The 23,789-nt window shown below is 37.7% G+C and overlaps 2 protein-coding genes and 1 long non-coding RNA gene across 3 annotated transcripts; 2 read left to right on the plus strand and 1 right to left on the minus strand.

The window, feature by feature from the left end:
• Positions 1 to 6,481: 6,481 nt before the first annotated feature.
• Positions 6,482 to 7,276, plus strand: LOC104227668 (histone H2A.1). The gene is made up of 2 exons (XM_009779968.2): positions 6,482 to 6,783; positions 6,883 to 7,276. The coding sequence occupies exons 1-2, from the start codon at positions 6,574 to 6,576 to the stop codon at positions 7,117 to 7,119; spliced, it is 447 nt and encodes a 148-aa protein (XP_009778270.1). The 5' UTR covers positions 6,482 to 6,573; the 3' UTR covers positions 7,120 to 7,276.
• Positions 7,277 to 7,617: 341 nt separating this feature from the next.
• Positions 7,618 to 16,024, plus strand: LOC138886551 (uncharacterized). Its single transcript, XR_011405568.1, has 3 exons — positions 7,618 to 7,896; positions 14,102 to 14,683; positions 15,808 to 16,024. It is a non-coding gene; the product is annotated as an uncharacterized lncRNA (long non-coding RNA).
• Positions 16,025 to 17,964: 1,940 nt separating this feature from the next.
• On the minus strand, positions 17,965 to 22,246 carry LOC104227669 (autophagy-related protein 18a). The gene is made up of 4 exons (XM_009779969.2): positions 21,161 to 22,246; positions 19,994 to 20,201; positions 18,446 to 18,572; positions 17,965 to 18,300 (listed from the first exon to the last, which is right to left on the minus strand). The coding sequence occupies exons 1-4, from the start codon at positions 22,085 to 22,087 to the stop codon at positions 18,210 to 18,212; spliced, it is 1,353 nt and encodes a 450-aa protein (XP_009778271.1). The 5' UTR covers positions 22,088 to 22,246; the 3' UTR covers positions 17,965 to 18,209.
• Between the last annotated feature and the right edge of the window lie 1,543 nt (positions 22,247 to 23,789).

A 23,789-nucleotide genomic window follows, 5' to 3' on the forward strand; every position in this document is an offset into this window, starting at 1 on the left:
CTAAGTTCCATAACAAATTTCGTGGTTAAATGTCATTTTTATCAAAACCCTAGGTTTTCACCTAAACCCATAATTTTTACTAATTTACAAGTTATAATCTACCCATAAACTATGTATTTAACTCACATTGTGTAGAATTTACTTACCTCAAAGTGCTAAGTCGAAATCCCTTCTTTGAAAGCTCCTCAATCGCCCAAATGTGTAAAGAATGGGAGAAAAATGCCTAACCCCATATTAAATAAAGTGCACTGCCCCAGCAATTGTTGCACCTACGGTGCATATGCCGCACCTGCATATCCGCTTCTGCGGACCAGGTGTTCGCTTCTGCAGAATTGGCTGGGCCGGCTGGGGTCACTTCTGCGGACGGGCTCTCGCTCCTGCGGTCTCGCTTCTGTGGAAAAGGAGCAGCATCTGCGAAACCTGGGCTCATCTGCTTGGGCCGCATCTGCGGGGCATTGTCCGCACCTGCGAGCTCGCACCTACGGCTAACCAACCTTAGGTGCGGTTATGACAGTAGCCGGAGCTTCAGTTCTTGCTCCAAACTTCTAACTTGGTCTGAGCATCTTCCGATTGACGCTCGGGGCCCGGGGGGCCCGCTCGAATGTATCAACAAGTTCGGAATCATAAAACGGACTTGCTCGAACTCTTGGAACGCCCGGAACAACATTAAAACTAAGAATTACACCATAAAACCAATTGAATCAAACTTAAGAACTTCAAGTTCTTTAATTTACTTCCAATGCGCCGAAACATACTTATATTACTCGGAATGACACCAAATTTTGCGTGTAAGTCTTAAATGATATTACAGAACTATTTCCGATCCCAAAATTCCGTTTGAACCTCGATATCACCAAAACCCGCTCCAAACTAAATTTAAAGAACTTTCAAAACCTTTAAGAACCAACTTTCACTATTAGGGGCCAAAACGCTCTCGAGTCATCTAAAACCCGATCCAAACTTACGCCCAAGTTTGAAATAATTATACGAATCTATTGGAACTATCAAATTCCAATTCTGAGGTCGCTTACTCAAAATGTTGACCGAAGTCAAACTTGGCCTTTTAAGCCAACCTGAAGGAACCAAGTATTCCGAATTCAACCCAAACTCTTCCAAATCCTGAACTAACCATCCCCGCAAGTCGTAAATCAGTAAAAGCAAGTAAAGTCTTATTTAGGAAAACAGGATTCTATAAAACAAAATGACCGATCGGATCGTTACAGTTGTTTTTTGCCATATATAAAAAAAAAGAAGTATTTAATAATGTTTCTAATGAAGCTATGATAAATATGTTTAAAAAAAATAAAAACTCGTTGAGCATAGTTGTAGTAATTAATATACTTGAATTGTGTTTTTAGTAGGATATCATTATAATGTTTTTATTTGTTTGTTCACTTCTTTAAATGAGAAATGCAGTTGTAAGTTGAAGTTCAAGTAGACGGGGCAACAATATTGTACCATTTAAGTAATGTTCAAACTGCGTGATTCACTATTTACAAAGCTCAAGAAAAATACTTGTACATTGTTTCTCTATTAATACAGTCAAACTTCTCTATAACAGTCTCGTTTGTTTCGAATATTTTTAGAAATTATATTGAAGTATTGTTATAGAGAACATATATTATAACATAACATGAAAATTGGTTCCGAAAAAGCTTGACTTTTATAGTGAAATATTGTTATATAGATATGCTATTATAGAGAGGTCTGACCGTACAATATTGTCACGACCCAAAAATCCCTCCGAATGAGTTGTGATGGCACCTAGTCTCTAAACTAGGTAAGCCTAACATAAACTGAAGTAACATTGATGCTTACTAACTTTAAATTAACCAACTCTGAATAATTCAAACTTCCTAAAACCGGTGGTACACGTCACAAGCCTATCTAAGAGTAATTACACAAAATAATACATCACTGCCCCGAAACAAAGGATCAAATGGAAATAAATACAAATGAAGGTGACTCCGAGACCTGCGAACGCTATAGTAGGTTTACCTTGAGTCTCCACCGCGACGACCCGCACAACTACTATCAATCCACCTGGATCTGTACACAAAAATGTACAGAAGTGTAGTATGAGCACACCACGGCGGTGCCCAGTAAGTATCAAGACTAACCTCGGTGGGGGTAATGACGAGGAACAGTCAGGATACCTACTGGTCAAATAAGATTAACAGGATATGATAATGAAACATCAAGATAAAGATAACGAAGTAATATCAGTTGCGGAGAGAAATCCAAGTACAAACAGTATAAACAATAAAGGGAGAACGCAGATAGTAACGAACGGAAACCAAGTAAATCAGATAACCCAAGCAATTCAACACTGACATATCAGAGACGGAGGCAAGTAAGAATATATCCAATTAAAGAAAACAATGTCAACTCAATCAATCACATCATGTTTATTACACCATCCCGATCATTTAAATCCTCGATTTCTCATATCATAATCTCAACTTTCGAACTTTCAGCACATATGACACCTTGTGCCCGCATATTTTTCATCTCACTCTTACAGTAAAATTCACATGATAGACAATACAAAATGTCCTTACAAATGCACTAGATGTTCATGAAGTCCTATTTACATAATACAAATTAAATTACAATTTCTAAATAAATCTAACAAAAAATCGGCGAGAAAAGATGAAGTTGTTTTTTTGAAAACATTCGAGTAGGAAAGTACCCCTTTTAATTTAAAATACAACATTGGAAGAATTATTGCCTTTAATAGGGGAGTTAATAACTTAAAACTTAGTAGAAATTCCTTTTTTAAAAAAATACAACCTCAGACGGTTTAAGAAAATTTAATTGAGTAACTAAATGAATTGAAGATGAAACAATTATTGAAATTTGAAGTATTGAAAAAGAATATGTAAATAAATACGGCAAAGTATTGAAAAATATGATGGGGTTCCTTCACAAAGGATCACAACGGTAAAGGAATCTGAGCAGTTAGAACACTTGAATTGGTAGCAATACTAAACATAACAAACCGAAGGTGCACGACACCAAAATCCAATTACTAACAAGGATAAGGAAAACAAATACAGAATTTCAATTTCATTTCATATCTTGTTGCAAGCGTACAACCCGATCCCATTCACATTCTTGTTGTAGGTGTGCAACCCACTCCCATTTCATATATCTCGTTGCAGTCATGCAACCTGTTCCCATTTCATATATCTCGTTGTAGGCGTACAATCCGATTCCATTTCAGATATCTCGTTACAGACATGCAACCCGATCCCATTTCATATATCTCGTTGCATGAGTACAACCCGATCCCATTCGAGATATCTCGTTGCAGGCATGCAATCCGATTCCATTCATATATCTCGTTGTAGGTGTGCAAACCGATCCCATTTCATATATCTTGTTGTAGGCGTGCAACCCTCTCCCATTTACAAGTCATCATCAATCATAAAGAGAATCCCGGCATGGGAACAAGAGTATAACAATAACATCCCGGCAAGGGAGACATTATCGTAAACAATAACATCCCGGCAAGGGAACAATAGTATAACAACAATATCCCGGCAAGGAAAACAATATGTACATAATAAGAGTCACGGAAAAACCAAGAAGCACGATAACCTCAACAAACAACAAGACATAATAAGCTCGTGATAATTACACACCGGTAACCACAACAATTGAATATGTAACATATTTGCACGAAGTCATAGAGGAACTCACAATCAAGAAGTATAAAAACAATAAGGAAGGCAATCACTTGAATTAAGGCAATTAAGGGTCTATGTAAAAAAAATTAAAGGTGAGCTAACAACGTCATATGGAGCATATAAAGGCAATTTAAGCAATTAGGAAACCCAGTCATAACGAGATACTTCCACATAAGGACCTAAGAACCCTAGAGACAAATTTTCCACAAATAAGTCTGAGCACACACTCGTCACCTCGCATGCATGGACTACAATTAGCATAGAAGACTCAATTCCTAAGGGGAAGTCCCCCCCACAAGGTTAGGCAAGATACTTACCTCAAGGACGACAAACCGTTACTCTAAATGCACTTATCGGGTGAAAAGACCTCCGGACGGCTCAAATCTAACCAAATTAACTTCAAAGCACAAATAATCACATAAGAAACTATTTTGGATCATGAAGTCTCAATCTTTAACAAAATCAAAAAAATTGGTCCAAAAATTGACCCCCAGGCCCGCGCCTCGGAACCCGACAAATTTTACAAAAATTCGAATGGCCAATCCAATATGATTTCAACCATACAAAATTTATTAAATTCCGACACCATTTGGCCCCTCAATTCACGATTTTTCATTTTAGGAGTTTTCTTCAGAAACCAACATTTTACTTAACCCAAATCACAAATTAAATGATAAAAATAAAGACGAATTCATGGAATATAATCAATTCTAGGTGAAGAATAATTACCCAATCGCTTTGCTTGAAAAACCCACAAAGACTTGCCCAAAACCGAGCTCTAGAACTCCAAAAATGTTAAAAATTGCCTAACCCTCGATTTGAAAAACTTATATTCTGCCCAGATATTAAAGAATCGCGAACGTGGAGGAAGTATCGCGTTCACGAAGAAGAAAAATGAAGTCTGCCCAATTGTGCTTCACGAACGCGAAGAAAAAATATATTATGGCCCGAGATTGCTCTTCGCGAACGCATGAACTAGTATGCAAACGCGAAGAGTGGAATTGCATAGCTACGCGAACGCGTGAGGGGGACGCGAACGCGAGGAGTGTTACGCGGACGCGAAGAAGAATTTTCGGGTGGTCAGCAGCAAAGCTTCACGAACGTAAAAGGTTGTTCGCGATCGCGAAAGAGGATACCAGAAGCAGAAAATAGCAGTTAAAAAACAATAGAAAATGACTCGTAGCCCATCCGGAACACACCCGAGGCCCCCGGGACCTCGTCCAAACACACAAACAAGTCATATAACCTAACACGGACTCGCTCGAGGTCTCAAATCACATCAAACATCGCCGAAACATCGAATCACACCAAGAATCGAACTTAAGAACTTTCAAACCTTCTAACTTCCAAAACTCGTGCCGAAACCTATCAAACCAACCCGGAATGACGCCAAATTTTGCATACAAGTCCAAAATGACATAACGGATTTGTTCTAACTCTTAGAATCACATTCCGACCCCGATATCACAAAGGTCAACTATGAGTCAAACTTTCCATTTTCCCAAACTTCAACTTTTCCAACTTTCGCCGAAACGCCTCAAATTACCCTACAGACCTTCAAATCCGAATCCGGAAGCGCGCTTAAGTCCAAAATCACCATACGAAGTTGTTGAGATCATCCACGACCCATTCCGGGGCCGTTTACCCAAAAGTCCAATTCCGGTCAAATTCTCACAGTTTAAACTTCCAAAACTAGTTTCCTTCTTCCAATTTGACTCTGAGTCATCTGTTAACTGAATTCAACCATGTACGCAAGTCAATACACATATTATGAAACTGCTCGAAACCTCAAACTGCCGAACCAAACGAAATTGCTCAAAACGACCAGTTGGGTCGTTACAAATATACTCCTGAAAGTGAGTAGAATCATTTCACATTTTTCTTATTTTAGTTACTAATGTTTTCTTCATCATTATTTATTTAATATTTTTCCTTTTTTCTTAAATACATTTAAGGAAAAATGATTTCATATGCAATATGTTCACTTACCAATGTTGATTGGTTGGAAAGGTTACTAATTATGAGCCTACCCAAGTCGATACCTGAGTGAACTAAAATAATGTAAAATAATAAGTTCATTCTCCACCACTATTCGCATTGTAGGTATAAACTAAAGTGGTTAATAAGTTATTTTAGAGGCATTATATTAGATCAATCCATATTGATGCAAATCTTTTTCTCACGAGATGGATTGTGATTATTGATGACAAATGGATATTTTGTGTTTTTTCTTCAGTTTAGGATTTACTTAATCTTTACCTATCTAATTCACACCTTTATTTATACATAACAAAATGCTAATTTAAGATAATAAACTATTGGGATATTCTAATATATATGCTATGTTTTAAAAAAAAAAGTACTACTGGAGATAGGTTTTTACTAATAATCAGGAGCTAAGTATTTAGGTTAAGTACGAAAGTGGTTGGATAAACAAGAATTAGGAATAATTATCCCTTTATTTACTCTAGATTTTCTCTTTTGCTAAAAGAGTTAGCGCGAACCCGGAAAACGAAAGGCTCCCGCAAACAAAATTTAGCAAAATTCAAGTTTCCCGCTCGCGGTTTTTGCTCTCATTAAGCAAATACACCAAGTACAAATACGTGGCATTACATCATTGGCTATTCGCATTAGCCAAGGATCACTGTCCTGTCCCCTTTTTCTTAACCGTGAGATCACATTGTAAAGAACAATCTGCTTCGTCAAATACAACACTCCTCACGCGGATCGCCAGCGTGGCAATCTCATCTCATCCCTATCCCTATAAATAATTAAACTCCCCATTTCCTTTCTCACTCAACACTCAAATCGCAATCCAAAAGCTTATATTTTTCCTATTTCTTCTCTGTATTCAAGCTTTGTTAACAGTTCATTCACAGCAATGGAAGCAGCAACCAAGACAACCAAAGGTGCCGGAGGAAGGAAAGGAGGAGGCCCAAGAAAGAAGTCTGTAACCAAATCAGTCAAAGCTGGCCTTCAGTTCCCAGTTGGTCGTATTGCTCGTTTCTTGAAGAAGGGTCGTTATGCTCAGCGTGTTGGAAGTGGTGCTCCAATTTACCTCGCTGCTGTTCTTGAATACCTTGCTGCTGAGGTACCCAATAAGTTTCTTCTTAGATCCGTAATTTTCTATTGACTACTACACGGCTAGTGATGTTGTATTGACTTTTTGAATCCTTTTGTGTGGCTACAGGTGTTGGAGTTGGCTGGAAATGCAGCGAGAGATAACAAGAAGAGTAGGATTATTCCCAGGCATGTGCTTTTGGCAGTGAGGAATGATGAAGAGTTGGGGAAATTGCTTAGTGGAGTTACCATCGCAAGCGGAGGTGTTCTTCCCAACATTAACCCAGTCTTGTTGCCAAAGAAATCTGCTGCAGCTGAGGAGAAGGCATCTACACCCAAGGCCACCAAGTCGCCAAAGAAGGCCTAGGACTATCTATTTGAATTGTTCTTTTGGTTAAATATGGTCGACCAGTCTTTTGTCTAGTTTATTGGTACTACTTCTTGTAGTAGGGCGTAGATTTTTAGTTTGCTAATTTCGGTGTAATGGTGCTTGAAAATATAATAGAAAGTAACTGTTTTTCCTATCTAATTTTTTGCTACTTTTCCGAAAGTTTTTCTATTTGTTCTATTTCTTTTTTTCTTTTTCTTTTTCCGGATCTATAATGTGCATTGATATAATAGTACACACAACGGTTGTAACCTGTTACCATTGTTCAGACGGAAATATAGAAAAATGCAAAAAGAGCTTGTATGATGCCATCACCAAAGATTCTATGGACATTTTGTGCGGGCCAGAAATTTGGGCTGGAACACTAGGCCCAGAAACAAGAATTCAAATCGATGATTCATGAACCTAAGTGGTTAAATTGTTGGAGGAAATCATCAAGTTACGGTAGGAAAATCCTCAATTCGTGTTATTCGCAAGGCTACAGCTGGATTAACATCTTTTATTAGTGCGAATCCACTAATACTTTGCAAATTATAGAAATAGCAAAATTTGTTGATTGGTTCAACTTTCATAAATTTTCAGGTTATCCAAAGTATCGGCTAATTTCAGGACCGTATGTTTCTGTTCCAGCCACTATGTGGCATAGCAATGGACAATGAAAGTTCAACTCCTCTGTTGTATTTCTTCCTTGGACCCATAGCTGTTTACAACTGCTACCAATAGGTTTTTGTCTAATGCCTTTGGATTCTGGAGATGGTAAGAAATCTAAACGCTGTAAGTGTTTAATATTGCTAATGCAGCAGCTGTTGTTTGTCTTGCACTCCTGCTAGTTAATATATTGCTTTCATGAGGAAATGATTGTGCTCGTGTAGTTGATTTTCAATGTTGAAAACGTTCATCCAAAGGGAAGGTCACTGGTAGCGAAGTGTTAATTGGATCATCTGCTGGCACAAAGTTTCATCTTTTGTCATTTGTTACACAAAGCTGATTTTTTGTCCTATTTAGCTTATGTTACAAATAGGCTGTTTTAATAATTGCGTTCACTTCCTTTTCCATGTGGATTTGCCCTTTTATTTTGTATATTCGTGGAATAGTTTTTGTGGGATCCATCCCATAAATTAAGGAATACTTTTCTTCCTTTGTTGGTTTTTTCAAAGTTGGCAGCAACTTTATCTTCCGCTTTGTCAAAAAGGGTAGACTGCAGAAGAAAAATGTCAAGTGTAGTAGGTGAGGTTCTGTCTATAAAAGGAGAGCTTCGGCTCTCGTTTCTGACACACCAAAAATCTCAGACAACACATCTGAGTGAAAGATAGAGAGCAAAGTAGTCCATAGATTATAAGAAAATAGCATGTGAAGAAAAATTGAGTGTGAGTGATATTGTAGTGAGGTGAAAAAAACAGAGTGTTCTTTCTTTTGAGGGTGTAGTAGTCTTAGGAGTATTTGTACTCGTTACTACACAATGTAAAATTCCTCGCTATAGTGATATCAGCTGCTCTTCTTAGCTGTGATTTTTTCCCTTATTCAGAAGGGTTTCCACGTAAAATCTTGCTGTCATTATTGCTGCACTTTTACTCTTATTGATTTAACCATAACTCAGTGTTCCGCGTTTATCACTAATACCGTGAATATTATTTTTACGGGGTTTATTCTCAACAAGTGGTATCAGAACTAAGGTTCTGTCTTAGTATGCTGTGTGGTTGCAGCACAGTCTGAACTTCCACATCAGAAAAGAATTACTTTGGTCTCCTAATAAATAGTATTTGTATTTATGATTAACGATGAAAGCCAACACTAGTGGAATGATTACTTTGAATGACACAAATTATGCCATTTGGAAGGGCAAAATGGAAGATTTGCTCTATGCCAAGAATTTTCATCAACCTGCCTTCACCACTATAAAGCCTGATAATAAATCAGATGAAGAGTGGAATTTGTTACACATGCAATTTTGCACAGTGGGTCGATGATAATGTTTTGAACCATATTGATGGGGAGACACATGCTCGGACCCTATGGGAGCACCTTGAAAGTCTTTATGCTCGAAAAACTGGAAACAACAAGATGTTTCTAATAAAGCAGATGTTAGGTTTAAAATACCATGATGGTTCCGCGTTGACAAATCATCTGAATAATTTTCAAGGGATCATGAACCAGTTATTTGCTATGGGCATTAAATTTGATGAAGAAATTCAAGGCCTGTTTCTACTTGATTCCCTACCAGATTCTTGGGAAGTTCTTAGAACTTCATTGTCAAATTTTGCTCAGGATGGTGTGATCTCTATGGATCTTGCCAGGAGCAGCCTTTTAAATGAAGTGATGAGAAGAAAATCTCAGGGTTCCTCCTCATCAGATGTCTTGGTGACTGACTCTAGGAGGAGAAGCAAGAATCGGAGTTCTCAAAATAGAGAACATAATAGAAGCAAATCCAGAAGCAGACTTAAAGATATTGAGTGCTATCATTGTGGGAAGAAAGGACACACAAAGAAGTTCTGCCGGATTTTGAAAAAGGAGAATAGAGACAAGGAAGAACAGAAAGATGATGGCAATCGTGTGGCCACCGTCACTATAGAATATTTTGTTATTGTCCTTGATGCAGATCTGATAAATATTGCTTGTGATGAGTCAAGCTGGGTTGTGGATAGTGGTGCCGCATCTTATGTGACATCAAGGAAGGAATTTTTCTCATCTTATACTCAGGGTGACTTTGGAACTTTGAGTATGGGTAATGAGACTGTATCTAGGGTGGCTGGTGTTGGAACGATTTGTTTGAAAACTAGTATTACAACTAAATTAGTTTTAAACAATGTAAAGCATGCACCTGATGTTCGTTTGCACTTGATCTCTGTTGGTGTTTTGGATGATGAGGGATATGTCAGTAGCAATGTTGCTGGAAAGTGGAAGCTCACTAAGGGTTCCATGATTGTGGCGCGTGGAGAAACCGTCGTGGTCTATACTGGACTACGACTTCTACCTGTGTTGATATGGTGAATGCCGTTGAAAGCAATAGCTCTTCAACGTTATGGCATAAGAGGCTTAGCCATATTAGCGAGAAAGGACTAAATGTTCTAGCCAAGAAGAAATTGTTGTCAAATTTTGAAAATGCAAAATCAGAAAAATATGAACACTGCTTGGCTAGAAAACAAAAAAGAGTTTTGTTCTAGTCTCATCCTCCTTCAAGAAAGACAGAGTTGCTTGAGTTGGTGCATTCAGATTTATGTGGTCCAATGAAGACAAGGACTTTGGGTGGTGCACTTTATTTTGCTATCTTTATTGATGATTGCTCAAGGAAACTTTGGGTCTACATCTTGAAGACTAAAAACCAAGTGTTGAGTGTCTTTAAGCAGTTTCAGGCTTCAGTTGAAAGAGAAACTGGAAAGAAGCTGAAGTGTATTCGTACTGATAACGGTGGTCAATATTGTGGACCGTTTGACGAATACTGCAAGCAACAGGGTATCAGACACCAGAAGACTTCTCCTAAGACTCCTCAGCTTAATGGTTTAGCAGAAAGGATGAACAAGACCTTGATGGAAAGAGTCAGATGTTTGTCTTTTGAAGCAAAGTTGCCGAATTTCTTTTGGGGTGAGGTTTTGTTTTCGCCGCACATGTTATTAATCTACCCCCTGCAGTTGCTTTGCAAAGTGATGTTCCAAACAGAGTTTGGTATGGCAAGTATGTTTCCTATGATCACTTGAAAGTATTTGGTTGCAAAACTTTTGTACATGTACCTAAAAATGAGAGGTCAAAATTACAGGTTATATGATCCAATTGAGAAATCTCCAAGTTCTGAAGGTTTATTTAATCTTGATCAAAATCCTTGTACAAATACGGATGACGTTGGTGGGCTCGATGATGATGGTGATGCCCAGAACCATATTCCAGATCAGCATATTGATGGTGATGGTGATAACAATGCTAATGCTGATGAGGTAAATGCTCCTACTCACGAAACTGTGGACGAGTTATATATTCCACTCAGGAGGTCTTCTAGACCTTGTACTCCTTTCTCCCGTTATTCACCCAATGAGTATGTATTACTCATTGATGGGGGAGAACCTGAATGTTATGCGGAGGCCATAGAAGATGAGCACAAGGATCAATGGATTGAAGCCATGCAAGATGAGATGAAATCTTTGCATGAGAACCATACTTATGAGTTGGTGAAATTACCTAAGGGTATGAGAGCTTTGAAGAACAAGTGAGTGTTCAAAGTTAAAGCTGAAGAACATAGTTTGAAGCCCAGATACAAAGCTAGATTGGTTGTCAAGGGATTTGATCAAAGGAAAGGTATTGACTTTGACGAAATATTTTCTCCTGTCGTGAAAATGTCCTCCATTCGGACAGTTCTTGGTTTGACTGCCAGTCTTGATTTGGAGATTGAGCTGAAGACTGCTTTTCTTCACGGTGACTTAGATGAGGAGATTTATATGGAACAACCTGAAGGCTCCAAGGCAAAAGCTAAAGAAAATCTTGTATGCAAACTTAAGAAGAGTCTATATGGATTAAAGCAAGCTCCCAGACAATGGTACAAGAAGTTTGAGTCTGTTATGGGGGAGCAAGGCTATAAGAAGACTTCTTCAGATCACTGTGTGTTTGTACAAAGATTTTCTAATGATGATTTTATCATCCTCTTGCTATATGTGGATGATACTTTGATTGTGGGCAGGAATGCTTCCAAGATTGACGAGTTGAAGAAACAATTGAATAAGTCTTTTGCAATGAAAGACTTGGGTCATGCTAAGCAGATTTCGGGCATGAGAATTACTCGTTTGAGAAACGAAAGAAAGCTTTACTTGTCACAGGAGAAGTACATAGAACGTGTACTAGAGCGCTTCAATATGAAAAGTGCTAAGTTGGTTCGCACACCCCTTCCTGGTCATCTGAAGTTTGAGCAAGAAGATGTGTCCTACAACAACGAAGGAAAAAGAGAGAATGGCCAAGATTCCTTATTCCTCTGCCGTCGGAAGTTTGATGTATGCAATGGTATGCACTCGACCAGATATTGCTCATGCAGTCGGTGTTGTTAGCAGATTTCTCGAAAATCTAGGAAAAGAGCATTGGGAAGCTGTAAAGTGGATACTCAGGTATCTAACACGAAGCTCACATGAATACTTATGTTTTGGAGGATCAAATCCAATTCTGAAGGGCTATGCAGATTCCGATATGGCAGGTGACCTTGATAACAGAAAATCCACTACTGGATATTTGTTTACTTTTTCAGGGGGAGCTATATCATGACAGTCGAGTTTGCAGAAGTGTGTCGCACTGTCTACAACTGAAGCGGAGTATATTGCCGCTACCAATGCTGGCAAGGAGATGATATGGTTGAAACGGTTCCTTCAAGAGCTTGGATTGTGACAAATGGAGTATGTTGTCTATTGCGACAGTTAGAGTGGAGTAGACCTGAGCAAAAACTCCATGTACCATGCGAGAACAAAACACATCGACGTCAGATATCATTGGATTCGTGAGCAAGTGGAGAACGAATCACTTCAAGTCAAAAAGATTCACGCGAGTGAAAATCCAGTAGATATGTTGACCAAGGCAGTACGAAGAGACAAGTTTGAGTTTTGCAATGAACTTGTCGGCATGCGCTCAAGCTAGAATCTCCGGTGTTACCTCCTTCAGGTGAATGAGACTGGAGGGGTAGATTTGTGAGGTTCATCCCATAAATTAAGGAAGACTTTTCTTCCTTTGTTGGTTTTTTCAAAGTTGACAACAACTTTTTCTTCTGCTTTGTCAAAAAGGGTAGGCTGCAGAAGAATAATGTCAAGTGTAGTAGGTGAGGTTCTTCCTATAAAAGGAGAGCTTCGGCTCTCATTTCTGACACACCAAAAATCTCAGACAACACATCTGAGTGAAAGATAGAGAGCAAGGTATTCCATAGATTATAAGAAAATAGCATGTGAAGAAAAATTGAGTGTGAGGGATATTGTAGTGAGGTGAAAAAAACAAAAGAGTGTTCTTTCTTTTGAGGGTGTAGTAGTCTTAGGAGTATTTGTACTCGTTACTACACAATGTAAAATCCTCGCTATAGTGATATCAGTTGTTCTTCTTGGCCGTGGTTTTTTCCCTTATTCAGAAGAGTTTCCACGTAAAATCTTGGTGTATTGCTGCACTTTTACTCTTACTGATTTAACATAATTTAGTGTTCCGCGTTTATCACTAATACCGTGAATATTATTTTTACGGGGTTTATTCCCAACAGTTTTGAAGTGTAACTCTAGCGGAATAGTCTGCATCTGGTCTGATGTTTAAGATTGCTTACTGCTTGAGATAGAAATAGTCTGAGGTACTTGCCATCCAGACCTAGTTGTTTCTCATTCACTTCCAGCTTTCAAGAAGTAAGCGTAGGTATGATAGGGGATATGAATTGTTTGTATGCTGATTGTTTTTTTAGTGATTAGTATCTGATGTTCTGTCTTGAACATTGAAATTTGAAGAATGTTCATCTTTTTTTGGTCTGGAGCCGTGGGCATGAGTCATTATATTAAGGCAGCTTGTCCATAATAATCTCTCTACTCATCTGCACTCAGTTCACATGCTTGTCACTATCCATGGTCTTCCACGTATAAATGGGCAAAATACATTTATGTAAGATTAATGTTACCATGAAAAATGGCCATTTACTTGAGGAGGCAGTGGTCAATACTGGTTTATAACCAGCTGCAAAACATTGCACTTGAAGCAAAGCTTCATCCTGGGAATGACTGGTCAGTATAGGTTGGCCGTTATCCCCTCAAAATAGTTTTACAGCCAGCATTGCCTTCTGGGATTCTGGTTCATAACTATCTGCATAAATTCTGTGTCATAGATCATATGTCTATGACCTTGATAATAAAATGAACTGGAGGAACATGGACTGCTCTGAGACCTATATCTCCAGTTTGATTAAGTGTTTGCATCTGCAAAGATAAATCTCTATTATCCTTTCTCACTATTTCTTTTTCCCAAATCCATGCAGCTATGTCGAACATAAAAGTAGTGATCTTGGTCTTGGAGGCATGCCGAGACAGAGTAGAGAGATGCTGTAAAGTACATTATTCAGTATTTTTTTTTTCCTTCACAGCTATTTCTGGTTTTTCTTTTCCTGTTTGTTAGTGTTATTTTGTGTGGTTATTGAAATTGTGGCAAGTCGTTTCTTGGTGTTTCATGGATTGCACAAGGAATGGCAGAGTTTTGAAGTCTTTACTACTTAGGGGAGTACCAGATGGATGGAAATTTACCAGCAGTAAGGTGTAATTTAGGCTGAGCTAAATGTCAAGGAGGAGACTGCTGTTTTTTCTTTAGTCCAAGCACATCCCAGCTATTTCTTATGAGACCACAATAAAGCTACCGAGAGCACACATTGTTCCTTGACAATAAACATTAGTGTGTGATATATATGCTCCTTGACTTTTCTTCCTTCCCTTTCATTGCAGGAATGCTCGTTACAAAATTGCCTTACTCATCCCATCATAACTAGCAACCTCCTAATCCAATTTGCATCCTGAGACTGCTATCTTCTATGTGGTCCTTTTCAGTCAGAAAATCGGATTACAGACTGGTAAGTTTTGATGGTCAATAAGTGCATACTTAAGTCCATCAAACGGATAATATAGCTAGATGCAACCATTTTGTTGTTTGCCTAAACCCTGTAGAATCTTAGTGCCCTGTGTTGTTGATTTTATCCTTCTTCTTTGTGAATCCGGAGATTCTGCTGCAGATTTTTGTGGATGGGAATATCTGTACATGGTTTTCTGCTTGGAATTCTTTTGTCTTATTGGCAGAAGACAGTCCTAAATTGGATGCTGGTAGTCAGAATTTGAAGCTCCACTGCGTCCTCAGGAGCAATTATGTTCCACAGTTATAATAGCTTCAACTGTATGTATATAATTGAAACTAACTTATGAGTCTGGTCTAATGCCTATGAGCAACTACATGAGCCACACTTCTCTTTCAAGATTGCATGAGTAACTGATGTAACTCCAGCTGCAAACGACTTAGTGCTATTGATTCAGTAATGCTATTTCCTGCATGTCTAAGCGATTGATACTAAGTAGTGCCGTTTTTTATCTCTTGATTCTGCTGCAAATCATTGTTATAATGGGTGACAATATTGAAAAGCCATTACGACTTTTGATGATACCTAATAAGAGCCAATTATCACACTGCACCTTGACTGTGATTCCAGAGGAGGCTAATCCTGATATGACCATTATGTATTCTTTCACTGTAGTAATTGGCTGTGGGATTTACTTTCCAAAGAAACAGGTTTGCAATCCCAACCAAAATGACGTTAATTGCCAAACTGTTTTAAGACATCAAAGGAGAAATCTCCTAGAGAACTGTAGTAATGTGCATGTTCTGTATATATACAAAGTATATATGTTTGCTTGCAGACAGGCACTTGTTTTACTATGTTCATGATGCATCTAAATACCAATCTTGTAACGGATCAAGTTGAATTAGTTGGCCTACACTTAATCATCTAGTTAGTTACTACTATTTAGTAGTAATAAATCTATTAACCGGTAGTTAGTTAAAGTAAAACAAATGCTATAAATAGTGCCATGCAATACAATATTGAACATGAATGAAGTATTTTTCTCTCTTATTTTTATTCTTGTTCTTCTTTTTCACCATCTCTTTCCTTCCCGCATTAGAGCTAAACTTTGAGTTCTTTTGCAGACTCCTAACTTAGTTATAGACTCTACTCGAGCTCTCTAGAGTTCTTGTATTAAGTAGCAATTGGCAGCGGAGCTATTTCTCTCAGACTGTGGAGTAATCTTGTTCCTATGATTAACCAATGAAAGAGAAAAGATTTCTTGCATACAGTGCTTGAGAAGGTCTCTCATATCAATGCCATGTATAATGGAATGGAGAGGATTTTGAAGGAATTTGCTGGAGAGGTGCAGCTGTCCAATGAGTGTTATGAGAAATTGTCAACAGTTCCGCTCCATCCTATTCACAAGGCAACTGCTGGTTTGCATTTCCAAGCAAATTTTTGTTCGTGTCAAGGCTGTAGTTGAAGAGTCAAAGCTGTCTAACATTGAAGAAATTTCAGGAAGTGACAATGGCGAACATTGCCATTCAACAAAAATTGAAGTAATCATTTCAAGCACTACTGCCTCTTCGGTTACAATTTTAGATAAAAAAAAATTGATCCATTGACATCGTCAACGTTGAAGACAATGAACGGATGTTCCAACATGTCAGACTTGTTCTCCCACGTCTTCAATTTATTTTCTTCATCAACAAACAATAACACTAACTCACCTATTCCTCAACACTTTAATGAGCAATCAAAATGCATGAAGAGGAACGCGGCTCATAAAGTGTTTGATAATGGCAGGTAGGTATACCACTCCAATCGAAGGAACACTGAATTTGAAACTCTTGAAGACATGTATCTGGAGGCACTTTTCATGGAAATGTAAGTGAAACACTTCAACTTGAGGCTTTAGAAGATCTTGTAAGTTTTCTTAGAAATGTATAAGGTTGAGGCCTTGGAAGATCCATCTCTTGTTGCACTCTGTGGAAATTGAGTATGATGTAAATGCCAACAATTTTATGATACTTTAGACTGAAATCAGAGGCATGGAAACACTCCAAATTAGAGACATGACGATTCTTGCTAGAGCCAAATGGGTGTTGTATTTGCCTGGATTATTGCATTAGTTATCTGTGTAAACCAAATATTGTGATCTTCCTGTTTAGAATATTGATCAGTGAAGAGGGAAATTAGAAAGTTGTATACTAGCTTACTTATGGAGATATTCCATCCTTTGCATATGTTATGAGGAGTAAGGAAGCAAATATATTGTGTGGGATATTTGGATATAGCTTGTGATAGGAGAGTGCCATTTGAGCTATTAATCTCCTCTTTATGATCAACTCCAATTGTTTGGAGTCTCTTCAAGTCTTGCTATTGCTATTCTCTTCTTTTTCTTCCCTCATCTCTTTCCTTCCTCCATTAGAGCTGACTTTGAAGTATTCCACGAACTACTAGCTTAGTTACAGCTTCTACTGGAGCTCTCTACGCAATACAATAGTACAGTGTCCGTTGGTTCAAAATGCACAATTCAAGGGACGCCATTTGGGTGTTTTTTTAATGCAAAGATTGCTCTATGCTATTGACGAAGTTAATAAAATTCACTAAGTGTAAGTATCGGCTTTCTCCTAGAGATTGGACTGGAAAATTTTAAGGTTAGCCATGATTGAGATGCTCAACTAAAACGAAAACTAGTTGGACTTGCAGTCAGTATATAAATGGAGTAATGGACGGGTTTTAAGCAGCGACCTGTTTAATTTCCTGATGGTTGCTTGCTTAGCCGTGTTATTGGCACTTTTAGTTGCCATTTGTGGTTTCTCAATATTAGCTACCATATTACTTGTATGTTAAATTTGGTACTGAACAACTGTATGTATTAGAAGAGTGAATTTATATGCGTACTATCAGCCGAAAAACAGAGTTAGTTGAACCCTTTAAATATATATGATAGGACAATACCAAAGATCATACTGAGAAATTTTAGGAGTCGTTTGACACAATGGTAGAATATTGAGGATATCCCATAGAATTAGTTATCCCACCTCCTATATGGGATAGCTAATCCCACGATTTTAGTGTAAAAGTTATCCCGGGATTAGCTAACACCCCAAGCCAAGCATGAGATAAAGTTAATTCGAAACTTTGTCCCGGGATCATTTTCGTTTCCAATGTGTCAAACAACCCCTAGTCACTCGTTCAAGCTCTGGTCAGAGCTTCTATAGAGACGAGTAAACGTGGCCCTGTTGGGCGCCGGATGAATAGCTAAGTAGATACTTCAGTAACGAGATGACAGATTTGCCCATAACAATATTGTTATCTGGCACTATGCACAGCATCTTATGTACAGCCAGAAGGTTGTTACGAAAGCCGACCCATTCTTATCCTCTTATATATTTACATTTTTTGGATATATGTATGCACATTCACAGTCACTACAGTGCCCCCCTCTGAATTTATAAACAGATAACAGTAACAACAAAAGCGACACAAGAAGGGTAGCAAACAGAACTGTAGCATGGACTCAACTAGCTTTCCCAAGTTAGAAGTTCTCCTCTGGCTTTAAGAAACTGTGATGTTCCAACAGGGTCATCTCCCCACCAGCTGCTGCATCAAACTGGCATCGGTAGAAACTGCATTTCCAATTTATCAAAGCATAAATAGTTGAACTTCCAAAGAAGCGATCCACTAGTCGCAAAAGTTGGGACAAAGTTGAAAAAGAAATAGCGACACGGTCCCACCAGGATTCTTCCTGGAAGTACTTACTAATAACCTTACCTGCCATCCATGCCAAGAATCACAACAGTATTCTTTTGGTGGCCAAAGGCCACAATGTGCTGCAGACCTTCTGGCAATCGGAACTGCGCCACAGACCACTCAGAGCTGAAATACTTTGGTAGCACACCTGTGTGGCAAAACACCACAAAGGTAACTGTTAATAAGCTTCGAATATTGAGTTATTGACAAACTTTCCAACTAATTCTTCTGCACTGTCTCCAAAAAATTGTCCGTCCTGACTCCCGAGTCTATTAGCAACAAAATTACAAAAACCGAAAGACCTATACAGACTGTTTGAACTAAGAAAGATGTGTACTCTATTCGCAACCGTAGAGTATACATCTGTTTTTTTGGTTTTATTCTCAAAAGAAAAGAAAGATGTGTATTCTAGTGAATTGTTAAACCCTACACAAGGTATAACCCATTGATTTTAAAAGATAACTATCGAGGAACTTCATTTCCTAGGCTCTAGTGGGCAACTAGCTGGCTGATCACTATGGGGTTGTAGGACATTTTCCAAAGATAGAGAAGCTTCCGATACCAAAAGGGAACTTAAATCCAAGACCTGAAAAATGTTTCCATCCATATCATTCATATTTCTTTTATTTAGCTTTAACTACACTCTGAAGCAATCTATTTCTCCAATTTTACAGGAATATATGCCATGAGATGCAAATCAGAAAGATAATCAGTAACCTGAGCTGGAAGAGTGATTCCCCACATTGTTTCTGAAGAAATTCCAGGAAATATCACTACACACGCAGATTGCTCACTTTTATCCTTTCCATACTGTTAATTTATGTGATCCACTAACTTAAAAACTTAAAACTTCTTTTTTTGGGATGAAGTAAGACACTTCCACTAAAAACTCAAAACTTTTTGAGAGGGAACAGTTTTAATTATTTATATAGGTCTGCAATACGCCCCCTCACATGCAACCTGAATTCCTTCTTTGTGGCAATTACATGGAAAAATTCTTGTTAAATGAGTGCCAGTAAGACTCAAACCCACCTCGACTTACTCTCGGCTTACTCTAATACGACCTTGAATTGTGTGAACCACGTCATGTAAAAAGCTTAAGATGTTTGAAAGGGGACAGTTTCATTTATGTAGGTCGATAACAAATACTTTTAGTTTAATGCAGAGTAGAGTCTTCCTCTCATACTTCAATGCAAAATTATATTCAGCAAAATTATATTCTCTTGATTTATGATCAAGATGTTAACTGATATCACTGGTGCAGTCCTTACTCTAGGGAGCAAATGTTACCCTCTCTTTCTCCATGTCAAAATTTAGAAAAGTTGGCATATCTTATCAGAGCTACACACACACATTGAAGCATCAGAAAGGCCTCCATAGAAGGATTTGATGCTCCTTTCTGAAAGAGTTTAACTGCATGCAGTCGATTATACAAAAAGAGGCTTCCACGTCATGGAGTTCTCTGAATAACTAAGCTCACATTTAATGCTACAAATAGCATGCACTTCCTCAGGAAGATTTGCATTTAAAATCAAGTAATTAAAGAGAAGAATATCACAGGCTCATTACCTCTAATGAAGGAGAGATGAGACACAGCTGATGGAGATGTAGCATTTGACTCAGATGCCCCTCTTGGTCTATCAACTCCTAAAGCTGCTGAATCAACCTTTAGATTGAACACATGGACAGTTCCTTTATCACTGGAAACAGCTAGCCATTGTGCAGTTGAAGAAAAGGCAAGGCTATAGATTTCTGCTCTATCTGCGCCTCTCCTGACCTGTATTAAACGAAAAGAACATGATTAAGATCAAAGACAAAAGTTCACATTCCATTTCCGAAGTGGCAGTTGTTAGCAATAACACACCAGACATGTTCATTGGAAATCAAATGGCATTCAAATCTTCAGTGAAGTGGTATCACAAAAAGGCATAAGCAATTCATGTACAGATTATGTCTGATGCAGAGTCTCAATTATTTGACATAGTTGCCAGTCCTTCAAAAGAGGAAGAGACAATAAGCATTGACAGGACAGACTAATATTTTGATCGTGTTTCATGTATGAATACTGTAACAAGCCCCAACTAGGACATCAACCAACGTTTCATCTCTTTCATACTTTTTAGGGAGACTGGTTATGAAGTTACCCCCAATTTTTCTCAAGTACATGGAGGCAACTTTCGTTGACATATATGAAGACGGAAACATCAATTACCGGAAAGCCTTACATTGTCAAGCAAATCATTTGGTTTTGCCAAAAACAAGCAGCTACTGAGGCAAACTGATTCTCTAGAAAACTAGAAAATGCATTTCTTTGCAATTCTACTATATATTAATGCGATATACAAATTATCGAGAGCATAAAGCTAAATCTTTGCACCACAAGAAATGAAAGCAAAACTGGTTCTCTAGAAAACTAGAAGATACATTGGCGTTGCAATTTTATTCACGCATTAAATCCATGTTCAAATTATCACGATACTTAGAAACTAACTTCTTGAAATAATATCAAGTTAAATCCACTTCATCTCTATCTTATCACTTCTATACCCTACCAAAAATTATCCAGATAAAACATTTTCTTAAAGAAGACATTTTCCATGAAAAACACTTTTCTCTATACCCAACACACCCTGAATTACTTCTTGCTCAATGGGGAATTTGGCGTCACCATATTAACCATGTAAATAATAAAACAATTTAATAAAGTATGACAATTAATTCAGAGTAAGTGTATACCTCTTGGACCAAAGATCCATCTAAAGTATTGAACACTCTGACAAGAGTACCCTTACTGCTAGCAGTAGCCAGTAACCTCCCATCATTTGTGAGCGCAAAACACACAATCCTCGAGTCATGTGCCATTATAAACTTGGTCCTCTTCGACGCGTAATGCTCCACTCTCACCTGACCCTTCTGCAGCCCCGGACAAACCAGAACCATCGATCCCGATACCTGTGACACCTCACACAAACCCTTAGGATTTGCCACCGTCTCAATCTGATGTAACAGCTTCAAATCCGCAAAGTTGTAAACAAATATCTTCTGAGCTAAAACAACCACAATTCTATCCCTTCTTAGCCTCACGGATTTCACCTCGGATCGAAACGACAGCTCGCCGATGCACCTGGATTGATGATCATCCCATATCATCACCTTGTTTAAAGGATATTGAGGTTCCGGGCCACCTCCAACCAACGCCAGAATATTGCATCGAAAAAGCATCTGAACAACACAAATTCCACCTCCGCCATTAGCATTACCGGCAAAATCGCGGCGGAAAATCTCGCGAAGCGGGTCGCAATTGTAGATCCGGAACCCGCGATCGGTGCCCGCCGCAAAGCAACCGTGATCCTGGTTGAAGGAGAGGTAAAGGATATTCGGTGTAGAAGAATCAACGGGAAGAGAAATTGAAGTAGGATTAGGGTTAATATTTTGTACGGTAGTAGTAGTAGCGGCGGCAGCAGGGGAGGTAACGGAGGTTTCAGCGCGGTGTTCATCATCATCAGCTGTGGCGGCAGTGATGGCGGAGGAGATATCGGAGAGGTCAGATAGAAAGGAACGATCACCGGATTCTAGAGCCTGAGGTGAATTTTCCGACATGTGAGGGGAAACGAAAGGGTTGGAATCGGGCCAAGGGGAGGAGGAAGGGAGGGCAGAGGTCATGGGGAAAGGGCGGAGAACGGTTGTAGATGGCGGAAGAATTGCGTGCTACGGTGGAGAGAGAGAGAGAGAGAGAGAGAGAGAGAGAGAAGAGGATGAGAATGAATGATTGCAAGTGTAAGGTAGAAGCGAAGTTACAGAAGGTTCCTTTTGCTTTAACTTGGGAGTTAGAGACATTCTAGTGCTGCTCTTCTGTTTTGTTTTACTTCTTCTACATTAGTAAGGTTTCTTTTCACTTTCAATTTAGGACTGTATTTTCATATATATACATGTTTTTAACTTTAATTATATTAGTATTCGGTTATGCGCTTTGCGCGTGTACCTATATAAATGAATACATAAATTTTAAAAATTACATACATATTATTAAATAATTTATTTTATAAAATAAAATTTAAGATTTGTTTTAAATAATAAATATTATTCCCATTAGTTAGCTTAACAAATGAAGGAATTATATTTAGAGCTTTATTGTGATTTATCCGGATTTATGTCGAAATAAAAATTGTTGTTTTTATGTGACTTAGAGCCCGTTTGGATTGACTTAAAAAAAGTGGCTTTAAAGCATTGATGCTTAAAAGTACTTTTTAAGTGCTGGAGCTTGTTTATAAATAAGCAGTTACGTGTTTGGATAAAAATGCTGAAGCTGAAAAAAAGTTGTTGAAGTGTTTGGCAAACAAGTGCTGGTAAGCCCTTACTTATGTTAAAATGACTGAAATATCCTAAAAGCTGTTAACACTATAAAAAAGATGATTATTACAATATTTAATTCTAAATTGATGCATATACAAATAATTTATAATTTAGTTCAATTTTAATTTAAACTGAGTACCTAAATATAAATTATTTATTTAAATAATACACAACAATTAATTAACCAAAAAAAATAATTTTTCGCTCATAACTTTAAATTCTAGGGTAACATGTAAACTCATTGATAGACTTTGATTTAAAATATAGTTTCACCAATTAAAAAAAGGAGGGATTCAACAACAATTCTTTTTTAAATGTCATGAAACCAGGAAAAAAAAACTAAAAGAACAATGTTTACAAAATATTAGAATTTGTCAAACATTTTATTTATAAAGCTAATGTTAGCTTTACGGTTAAAACATCAACGAAATTGACAATTTTTGAAAATGACAGCAGAAAGATTGAAAACAACGATTAGATGGCACATAGATTTAATTAGTAAAGGGAAGGGTAGTTTTGGGGTTTAGAAAAAGTAAAAGGGATAATAGGGTAAATTAATTGGTCAAACATAAGGAGCTTGTAAGCCAAAAAATAATAAGTTGGGTCTATTGCTTTAGGCTTGTTTTGAGTATTTTAGCTTAAAAGTATTTGGCTTAAAAATACTTTTATGATTTATCCAAATACTCAAATAAGCCCAAACTTGCTTTTAAGCTGGTTTGACCAGCTTTTAAGCCAATCCAAACACCCTCTTAATATTGAAAATAAAATATAAAAATATTTTTTATCACAATTCTTTACAGATTTGACAAATAATACAAATTAAAAATAAATTAAAAAAAGTTGGCGTAATATCTCCTAAAATTTGATAGTGACAAATTTTAACGTTTAAAGAATGACTAATATTGAACTAATATTTTATAAGAAAAAACTTAGTATAAATATTTAGCGAGAAGTTTTCATTGTTGGACTGAATGCAAGAAAAAAATAAATAACAACTCATTTATAACTGGTT

Source organism: Nicotiana sylvestris, chromosome 1 (assembly GCF_000393655.2).
Source record: "Nicotiana sylvestris chromosome 1, ASM39365v2, whole genome shotgun sequence".
Classification (NCBI taxonomy): Eukaryota; Viridiplantae; Streptophyta; class Magnoliopsida; order Solanales; family Solanaceae; genus Nicotiana; species Nicotiana sylvestris.

Coding starts and splice junctions, on each gene's coding strand:
- LOC104227668 (XM_009779968.2), top strand. CDS start 6,574: ATGGAAGCAGCAACCAAGACAACCAAAGGTGCCGGAGGAAGGAAAGGA. Junction 6,784..6,882: donor TTGAATACCTTGCTGCTGAG/GTACCCAATAAG, acceptor GTGTGGCTACAG/GTGTTGGAGTTGGCTGGAAA.
- LOC104227669 (XM_009779969.2), bottom strand. CDS start 22,087: ATGACCTCTGCCCTCCCTTCCTCCTCCCCTTGGCCCGATTCCAACCCT. Junction 18,573..19,993: donor TCATCTCTCCTTCATTAGAG/GTAATGAGCCTG, acceptor TTTGCCACACAG/GTGTGCTACCAAAGTATTTC. Junction 18,301..18,445: donor ATTCTTGGCATGGATGGCAG/GTAAGGTTATTA, acceptor TTGGAAATGCAG/TTTCTACCGATGCCAGTTTG.